This window comes from Cardiocondyla obscurior, linkage group LG25, assembly GCF_019399895.1.
Source record: "Cardiocondyla obscurior isolate alpha-2009 linkage group LG25, Cobs3.1, whole genome shotgun sequence".
Classification (NCBI taxonomy): Eukaryota; Metazoa; Arthropoda; class Insecta; order Hymenoptera; family Formicidae; genus Cardiocondyla; species Cardiocondyla obscurior.
Window position 1 is genome coordinate 1,460,408 of NC_091888.1, and position 10,997 is coordinate 1,471,404.

General features: G+C 39.6%; 1 protein-coding gene across 3 annotated transcripts in view; it reads right to left on the reverse strand.

Moving 5' to 3' along the window:
- Nolo (no long nerve cord) overlaps window positions 1-6,371 on the reverse strand; it is a 140,981-nt gene extending 134,610 nt beyond the window's left edge. Inside the window, exon 1 of one of the 3 annotated variants that reach the window (XM_070672405.1) lies at window positions 5,806-6,371. In XM_070672405.1, the coding sequence (XP_070528506.1) occupies window positions 5,806-5,829 (24 nt within the window). In that variant the 5' untranslated portion in view covers window positions 5,830-6,371. The remainder of the gene's footprint in view (window positions 1-5,805) is intronic. The other 2 variants (XM_070672406.1, XM_070672404.1) reach the window with 2 other exon arrangements.
- Between the last annotated feature and the right edge of the window lie 4,626 nt (window positions 6,372-10,997).

Here is a 10,997-nt window from a genome sequence, read left to right on the forward strand (position 1 = left end):
AGATTACCCACCCGTCTCAGCCGCATTAACGGAGTTATGCTGCGGGCGATAAACGTTTGTCCGTCATTAATATGCCGTATAACTGACCGGATAATTTGTTTTCAAGTTAAAAATGAATTTCCGAGAATACTAAGGCGGCGTAACGGGAGAAATAAAAATTACCTACGAAGACAGCGACGTGCAAAGGGATCGTGATACTCCCCGCGGTGCTCGCGAATATATACACGTGCGACAGCGAACGAATCGGCGAACGACCGAAAACCGTAAAACGCGAAACTAACATCGCCATCAGGCAAAGTACTTTTTTTTACGTCCGTCCCAGCGCATGCCCGCATTTACATATCTATATATCCATGCAAGAGAGTTCAACGTGCGAAGAGATCGAAATATCCCAGGCACGATGTCGGCTGAAGAATTTACGAGGAGCGGATGGTATTTGACATCTCGAGCGGCCCAACGACATTGTGCCATCGCCACCTTGCTCGATCGCATGTATGCGCGGCCGTAATCCTCGAATTCCCGATCGTTCTGGCGAGCAACGACAGCACGCGCGTCAACTACCAATCGGCCGATTGGCAGAGAGAATCCGTAAAACCTGAGAGCGGTCGTTACCAAGATAAGCGCGAGCGCTTCCACTCTTAACGTCTTCCCGCGCGTGGTCACGCCGGCCCGATCATAATCCTTTTAGGCCGGGCACAGCCCTTAAGTTCTTAAAACATTTTCTGTACAGCACAGAGCTTAACGGCTTACTACTCTGAGGGGCAATCTGTAAAGTGCCTCGCGAGAGCCGGAACGGAACACCTCTTTTAGCCCATTAATGCAAGAACCGTTGCCGCGATCGAGCGAAGACTATAATCGATCGAAATGGGTTGGTCACTGCCTTCGAAAATGACTACAGTATTTTTTTTTTTATCACAAATGTACGCGATATTCGTTTTATAACCTCGATTCATACCTAAACGCATTCCACTCCGTCTTGAGACATTCAAACTCGAAGCAGAAAGAAGTTTTACAATATCGGTAGCGATAAAATATTTAAAGATTAAATATTGTCAAAAATCTATTATTTATTTTGAAAATAAATTTTTAATTAAAATTTATTTGCTATATTATTAGTTTATTCTATTTACAGAAACGTATTTATACTTGAACGTATTAAATGCTTCATCGTTCAAATTGCTCGGCTTCGGTTATTCTTGTAATGAGATCATTTAATACGATAGCCAAGGATTGAAACAATTATCCGCGAAAATTATATTCAAGCTACATAATGATTTAATCAAAAGATCCGATCGGCTAAGGGATCCGACCGCGGTACATTTGGGATCAAATACGCGCGGGAGAACGGCTAGCTCGATAATCCGGCATGACTCTCGGAAATTCACACAACGTTACCAAACTCTCATACCGACTACTCGTACAAATATCCATACAACATTTCCGTATCCTTGTAAGTGATCCCAGACCTAATGTATACTGGTACGCTCGCACAGATTTCCCATGAGCAAACCGAATTTGCTGTCTTTTAAGAACAAGTTAACTCGCGAACTTGTATTGTATTTTAACCGATAACATTATACCGTCCCAATAATTGTCATTTGGATAGCGATTTGAAAATCGATAATATAAGTTATTTTTTTTCCAGCTAGAAATAAAAAAAAAAACGAGCTAAAAATACCTCAGAAAAGCTCATAATCATATCTTTCTACATCATATCTTTCTACATTTGTCATATTAAACAGATAATTTGAACCTTATAAGTCAAATATATTTATAACTTTAAACTGCTACCGACGTCAAAATTTCTAAAGTTACAGTGATCTATATCAACTGTTATGATAACATGTAATTTTAGTTCCTGGCAAAATAGAACAGTTAATAAATGGATTTCCGGATCAACTAAATAATTCTTTCCAAATATAAGTATCAAGTTATTATAAAATATATAATACAACATCCTATTTTAGTTTACGCCTTACATTTGTATTAATTAACTTTAAAATAATTATACTCCTCATTTAATCTAGTTTATAATTAAGTTTTACATTTTAATAAAATTGTGAAATTGAAAAACGAGAACAGAAATATATTTCGCATGTTACGATTCATTTGCTGTAACAAGTATTGTTAAATTTGAAATGTATAAACTTGTATACATATACACAGTATATAAAGTCATGTATAAATAGTTATTTATATTAAAAATATTGCCCACTATAAAAAAATTCGATGAGAGATCAAAAGAATTCGCTGCAAGACAGTTAAAAAAAAAGGGTATAAGTGCGTTTATCTAATAAAATTAAAAGCGTTATAAGAAAAAAAAAAAAAAAAAAATATATATTTATCTACTTTCTTTTTGTTCTCCTTAATTACACCGTCTTGCATCTAGGGCGATAATAAAGAGAGTAATTGTACCATCGCGTAGCCAGCAAGGCAGATTTAATCTTGTCGTGATCAAAGATAAATTTCTTAAAACGACAGGGCAATATTAACGAGGTGTTAAGGAATGCCTCGTCGTGTTCAGTTTCTAATAGGAGTCTAAAAGCGTTTCGCTTCAGCCACGCATACCCCAGAACCGGAGCTACCTCGGAACTCAATCACGCGACGCGCAGACGCGGCTAACGATTCCCGGGCGCTTTGTAACACGACACAGGGCCTATATCGTGCCAAAGTATTTATCTTGAAAGCGCCAGCACGCTTGACCGCCACTAATATCCCACTAATCCACTTTGCGCAATCTTCCCTCGTACATAATCCCAGGCACTCCGCCCATAGATCATAAACACTTCCGTGTGGCTTAAATGTTTCCCCCCCGTCTAACTCATTTGCGGTCCCGTCCGGCGGATCGTTTAAAACATGCCATTACTATCGACCTTCGCATTGCACATTTTCGAGGGACGCGATTCATTTTTTAAAGCGCGTCGATATTCGCATGCACGAGGACCTCAAAAATAGAATATGTCTTCGACCGTATACCGCCGATAGCATTGAATATAAATAATCTCATTCTACAACGGCTCATCTAACGATAATTAAAATTCAATAGCAATATAATAGCCGAGTATTTTAAAATCTGTTTATAATATTTTAACAGTTTGTTCGAATCAGCGTAAATTATTTTAAATAATTAAATATTATAGTATTGACATTTGATTATTTCACTCTAATAATAAAGTTATTTTACTTTTAGAATAAATGTTTCTTCCTCAGAAAAATTATGAATATTACTTTTATTATCACCGTTGATATCAGCAGTTCTGCGAAAATCTATTCTGCCGTATCTGTTTTACTGATGAGCGAGTTAATATAATAAATACTACATAGAAACGTAAATGCGCCTTGCTTCAAATGCGCCGGAAATGTATCGCGCAAGCGTATATTACCTAGCGTGTTATATTCATTGCCTCTTTCCTTTATACAGTATATTGCTTGCCTCGGAATCACGAATTTTAGAACTAACACGAGTTTCCGCGTGCAGGGATATTAAAGTCCTAAAACCTGTACCGGTAGTGTAATTTGCTAATTGCAAGAAAGCGCTGGGTAAAATAACTATAAGAAATTTCTCAAAATAAAAAGCTCACGATATTGAAAGATATTTTTAAAAATGTAAGGAAAAAAAAACAAAAAAAAAAAACTAGTTTAATGCCAAAAACGATTTTTATATTCTATTTTTATTTTATTTATTTATTAGATTACTAAACGAAATTATTTTTTTAATCATATATCATGAGCAATTATCTTTTCTTATTAGTCTATTGATGCGTTGGCGCCCACATATTTCCTTCTAACACTATCTTTTACAAAGATTTGTGAACAGTTGACTTTTACTGATCCCGCCAGCATTGTTTGCCGGCCATGGGTCTTTTCTAGATCCTTTACAGGTATACAGTTGGAGAGGCGAGCAGAAACATAGAAAGATAGACTGCGACAAGTCCCAGGCGGCAAGACCCGACAATAAGAATTCGGAACAACAAGGGAACTCTAGGGGTGGCCGCGTATAATCGACAGATAATAAAGCAAACTCTAGACATGTCAGGGATCGCCCGATCGTTCCTATATTTTTTATGTCTTCGAGCAGGTGAGAAAAGGCGTTCTTGGCAACGTAGGGATCAGGACAAGAAATCTCGAGCATTGTACCTCATAGATTACAAGTTTCGTTTTATTTTCTCAGCGGTTTATTCGCGCTTTAAAACAGCCTGAAGAATTGTGAACGAGGTAAAAAGACTATGGTAAAGATGCATGTAGAAGATGGGAAAATAAATATTCGAAATGCTCATAAGCTATTTAAAAGCAGAAAAGTACCTAACTCTTTTCTACGGGAATGGAAAAGTAGAAATAGCGATTTCAGTAATCAAAAGACACGATTTTTCTTGAACACCTTTTGTCAAATCTCCCGTTGATGGGAACCATCGTTATATTTTTTACAATATTTGAAATATTCGTTAAAAATATAAAAGTTTTTTTCTGTAGGAGTTAATCCTTTATACCAACAGTATATGGAAAAAAAAAAACCCGTTCTGATATTCGTTTTGGTATATGGTTATAAAAAATACGTATGTTAAAATAATTAATAAAATGTACGTAACATTTGAATGAGAATAAAACATTTATCGATAGTTAAAAAATCGGAATAGAAGTTGTGTTCAAAACATTTAACGAGCTCCGTGAATAAATCCGTGAGCCAACAATAGATGCATCGCATACTCCGATAAATCGTCTGCTCTGAAACTCGCGAACGCCAAAAATACGACCCAGTATATGGCCGTTGCTTTCCTTACTTTAGTTCTGCGTTCTCTTCCGAGTTCTTTCAAGACGCTGTTGAAGAAGCGCGGAAGCTCCTCGTTTGTATTGTACGCAACGCGAACTCGCTCGTAAGTTTCGACAAAGTTTCTGGTTTATCAAACAAGGATGCCTCAAAATTCGTAGAACATCATGCAAAATCCATCTTTTGTCGAAAGGCAGATCGATTGACAGCGATGCGTGGATAGCTGCCGATAGATTTTTTTGCCAGAAATGCTATCGCGTTACAAATTTTGCATGTATCTTCGACCTTTATGAATTAATATTTTAATGAATTATACCGTAATCATGTATTAAATTTATAATTTCTATAATATATAAATTTAATACATATTAAAAACAATAATCGTCATATAAACATTAAGCTGTTATAAATTGAAAAATTTAATCTATCCTAATAAGATAAACCAAAATACAGTAATATTTTAGGAATATGCAAACAAAACAAAATCTATAGATCTCGTGAAGTTGACCGCAGCTAATATAGCTCCATATCTCAAGGCCTCCGAAAAGCCTGGAAACCGACATTGGTCGACTCGCGTGCACTGACTGACCTCGTTCCCCTTCAGCCCCCAGATGAGGGAGAGTCACGTGGTCACGTCGTTAATTTCGCCGTTCTTGGGCAATAGGGAACGAGGGTGGTGAGCGCAGCGAAAGGACACGAAGATTCCCTGGCTCTCAGAGACCGCATTCAAAAGTTCGACCACTCAAAGGGAAATGAGAAAGATACAGCAGCCATCGGCAGATTAAAGTGATGCCCGTGGCCTTTGATCTTCCACGAAACAAGCAAGAGTGACCGAAACACAAAATACATCTGAATCCCAGGAGGTCCGACCTGTTTTCCCATCATATTTCAAGTGACAGCGATCAGAGAGAAAAAAAAAAAATTTCTTTCTAACAAAGATAAGAGTCGAATAGTTAACGAAGGGCCTATTCGTCAATAATCGAGAGACAATCAAAATTTGGCTGCATCGAATAATGTAATAAAAAAAATTCGGTACTCACAAAGACGAAATACGATTTCTTCATGGTCCTGACAATCTAAATAAGGACACTCTCGTCAATGATAGATCCCTCTTTTTCACTTGTTATCTAACGTATGCAACTCCTTGTGTTCACTGCAAGACTTTTGTCAGAGATCGTCGAGATCCCACCACGTGCAACTTTCTCCCCTTAACGAAAGGCGCATCGAGAAATCTATCAGACGTCTACCCGCGAAGCAAATTTTCTTTTTCTTTTTCTCACTTGCGAATATTTATTTAAACACTTCACCCTCTTCCCTGTCGCGATATGCACATAAAAATTGTCGCATGTAGCACGTGTCGCGGACGATTTGTGACGCACGAGTCAACGATAAACGTAACGAAAATCCAAATTGAATGGGCGTTATGTCGCGGAAAAAAAAAATTAATTTGATCGCAATTGTCGATGAGTTCGCGTCTAATTGCGATTTTTGCGTTCTGGAGGTGTTTAATCGCGGAGCACCTCGACCGCACGTGTGTCCCTGCGATACCGCCGTTCGATGTCGTCGGGCCGAAGTGCGCGACGCGAGTGTCGGCCTTAAGTCTCGAAAGCGCTTGACGTTGGCGTTGGCGGCTGGCGCCCGTGCGGCGTAGTGCAAGGTGGGGAATGCAGAGGGGAGATGATCGCCTACCCCTCTCGTCCCTATTCTCCCTTTCCATCTCGACCACCCACGCCACCCCCGAGGAGAACGCCACACTCAACTCCCACGGTTCCGCCGCATCCCGCCGCGCTCGTCTCTACACCCATCGACCCCGCGACCACCCACTTCACGTCGGGGTGAGAGTGGAATAAAGTGCCGCCCGGAGGGATGGTAAGGCCGCGCGACGACGCAAAAGAGACGCGAGGGGAGAAGAAAGACGAAGAGACGGGGGGGGTGGAGGAACGGTACACGAACGAAGGGGTGAAAGACAAAGACTAGGGGGAGAAAGTATAATCCGCGAAGTTGCAACGATCAAACAAGCGAATGTTTTTTTATGTGCTTGACTATTCGTTTTTTTTTTTCCTTTTTTTTGTCCTTTCACTATCCTGACTTGTGGCTTTTTCTTTTCCTTTGACACGCGAGATGGAATAATTAACAGAATCGATGGATAATCGCGCGTAGACCTTACGATTAAAATGTTTTCTAGCCATAACGTTTTGTATTCGACTCTGCGAGAATCGCAGCAAGAATTCCGAGACCCAATTCACAAACAATGAAAAAAAATTATGCGACTTACCAATCTGCTTCAGCGGAGTTGAAGCGTTCTGCTGGTGACTGTAACAAAAAAGAAAAAAATTAATTTAGACATGTATATTAATTAATAAAATTAATAAAAAAAAAGGTACACAATTTTTTTAAATAAAGATTTTATTTCAAAAATGTATACTTACTTAAGAGTTGCTCCGCTGATGCAGGATGCCCGTCCCGGGCCTGCTCCTCCTCTCAGTTGGGACGTGACGAGCCATCCTTCCGCGCACGAGTAACTCGCGAACGCGCCCGGATTTAATTACCATCGCGAAAATTAATAAACAATCTCGCACGTTATTTTTCGGTACTCCCGTGAAAAAAATAATCGTAATACAAACGCCCGGTAACTATTCGGCATCCGCGAAACGACCGACGAACCGGCCGCGGTTCGTTTAATTTAATATCGGCGTGCGGCACTTTTATTTCTCACTGAACTCCTTATCTGAAACAGAAAATAAAAGAAATTATGTTGCAAATATTAAATATAAGTAAATAAAATAATTAAAAAAACGTTATTAAAAATCTAAACTATTTAATTCCAAAAAAAATTTATGCTTACCCTGGGGTTGCTTCGGTGGCGCAGGATACCCTTCCTGGGCCTCCTCCTCCTCTCAGGATGTCTGCGGGATGTCGGGTTGATCCTTCCTCAATGGCAGGGTATTATCTGAAACATAAAAATTGTAGTTAGTATTCTGCTCCGTTCAATGTCTTAGAGAGCGCGTATTATTTACCGTACCGCGCGCGTGTTTTGGTGCCGAGTGACCTCGTTGCACATTCCAACGCTAACGCAGCTACCGCGGACCGTTCCTCCCACTCCCCGCGCTCCCCGCGCCTACAGCCGTTTTTACGATTAACATTGAACAGCGCGACGCACGATTACTCGTTGTATACAATTATATTCGCGATATTCGTGGCTTGGCTTACTTTTATCAGGTCTTCACTCGAGTCGTCCTCGATCTCGACACGAGGAACTGGCTACGACGTAAAGCGAGGTTCCGGAGTCGCCTTGATCCTTCGATCGATTCTCGTCGGCGAGGACGAGGCGAGACGCACGTACACGACAATAAACCGTGATGGACACACGCAGATGCCTCAATATCCGTCGCGGAAACCGACGTTCTCCACGTGTCCGGCGTATCCGTTTGTCCGTAGTGGAATGAGCCTCGTAGTTTTTAGCGCAGTCGCGATCAAGCGATCATGGGGAAGCGCTGTGATTGGTCGGCGCGCTAGGGTCTTCTATCAGGCGCGGGTGTGGCGCGGTGGAGGGAAAGGAAAATCACGAAAAGTGTTTTTACCTTGATCACCTCACTTTAGGCCCGACTCAGGTGATGATAAAAAAAACGAGGGAGGAAGTAGTGGGATTATTCTTTCCCACAGTTTTTGGTGGTTCTCGAATGTTAATCGAAATGTTGAATCTAACGTGTACGCTCAATCTATTACCGTATATTATACAATATTAAATCAGTACATCCTGCAGTAAAAATAATTTTGTGTAAAAATATTTTGTAATCAATATTTCCTAATATACGCTCTCAGAAATCCAATTATTTCAAGTTTTAATCATCATTAATTAATATATGAATAAAATTCATATTTTAAGATAAACTATAAGGCTGAACGTTAATGTTAAAAAGAATACAGTTATTTATTGTTGCTACAAATAAATATAAATAAATCCCAATAAAGAGATAAGCTATATAGACATACCTATCTAACTTTTAAAAGCACGCAAGGAGACGTATGAAAATCGAAACGTTTTAAGGCTTTTGACGTCCCTAAGGCACTCAGGCTATTCCATTACAGGGGTGAGATAAATGCCGGGTACAAGAGAGAGCTAAGGGTCCCCGCCAATTCCGTATAAAACCGTCTCGCCGCTTCCGGTATATTTATTTCGATGAAAGGCCTCGCGGTAACGGTTCGTGCATTACGTTGACGAGCGCGCTTTGCGGAAACAAAAAGTCGGAAAAGCATCGGAATGAAAACGTACCTACTCGTTTATTGTGCGCAAGCTGAATGGAAGAAACGAGACAACCGTGTTAAATTCCGACGACGAACGCTCAAAGTCGTGCAGTTTTGAACAGTTCTCCGTTTATGAAGGATCAGAAACACCGTCGCGGTCGTGTTTCTTATAAATTTATTACGCAAATGAACGTTGTTGAATAATAGATTTAAGAAACGTCAAACTAATTTCTAAAATTATTATGTCGTTATTTTAAATTCAGATTATAAAATATTTAATTTTGACTTATGTGTAATATGGCATACCCTAAAGTGCTTTCCTTATTTGAAATAGATTCAGATTTTCCGCAAAACGTTGCTGGTAAATGCGAACTTTAAATACTTAGAAAGGACTTACCTTATAAGCGCACGTAATCAATGAGCTCTCTATTTGACAGGACGATGCTCCAAGCTCCTATATTTTTCTTGACTCCTCTTGACCAGGTGCACGAGCGTTCGGCACAGCTTTCTTATTTAGGCGCGTATTCGTCCAAGTGGATCTGTAAGAAAACACAATCCGCTTCAAGTTTACACTGACACACATTGTGCACAAATAAAATTTCACGATTTAAAGAGGACGTTCAAGTACTCGAGAATATAGCTAAGTCTGACATGCTTTAACTTCGGGCAGATAATGGTAAAGTACCTCAGGTGAGAATTCCTATCAATTTTACGCCAGATGCGAAACTAGTAACACGTAATTTATAAAGCGTACCAAGAGGATATTAACATTTATGTAATGTAAAGATTTTTTTTTTAATCAATGACAAAAAAAAATTTTTTTTAATATAAAATTCAAAGAGTGTAGTCACGTCAAAATAGTTAATAAATAAAATATTTTCAATTCGAATCTCCTCGCTCGTTTCGCAGCAACACATTTTTTTTTTCTTTCTTTTTTTTTTTTTTGTGTAAAATAGTGGATGCGAGGAATTGATTGGCTTCGCGGGATAAAATTGATGCTGTCAATGGAGGCGAAACGTATGGAAGGTAAAGGCGATGGAGAAATTTTGGATTCGTGTCGGCGTCGGCAACGCGCGTACGTAAGGTGACTTGTCGCGCGCGTGTTTCCTGACAAATCGCGCGGCGAAATCCGTGATTTTAAAATGCAGCTGTTCCGCACACGTGCGCGGCATAAACGGCGGCATTATATGCGGAAATGTGTGTCCCGGTGTGTGCAACAAGACGCGCACGTGCATCCGCCGCACGCCATAGGTGAACCTTCACGCCGGCCGCGGAACGTATAGCCGCGCACAGTCGGATAACACGAAGAGGAGCTCTATTGTTCGTCGTATCTTACTGACAGCACGCGCCGGATTTCTCATAGACGAGCAGGTTGCCCGGATAAGTGAATTTCCGCCGGTGAACTCATTCGAAGATTACGAGAAACCCTTTTGTCACATAAAGTTAGAAAAATTAAGAAAAGATCAATGTAGCTGTACCATGACATCTTTCTCTGATAAAGTATCAGAAAATGGAGCAAACTATTTTTTAGAAATAATACAAAGAGATAATTAATTTTTTTTTTTTCTTTTTTTTTTTTTAATAACGTAAAACACCTTTGTCGAACGACTCATTGCATTTCTACATTTACGTCGCAAGTGTTCTTTGAGACAATAATTATGCGAGTTTATTATTGACACTTTATCGGTTACTGAATAATAAGAACGTAAAAACATCGTGAATAAAACAAACCGAGATTTATAAAGCATTCAAAGCAATTTCTCTATAGAAACGGCAACTCTCTTTGTCCCTCCACTTTACACGCTTTTATCTTTTACGGAAAAATAGCGCGGACGTGGAAACGTAAAAGGCTACGGGGATAGTAACGGTTCTAGGGTCATTTCTGACGTTTACAAAACGTTTCGCTTAAAATGAAAGGTAGCATAAGCGGTCTTGCGTTTTTATAAAAGTTAGTTACATTCAAACCATCAAATATTAGCTCAGAAAG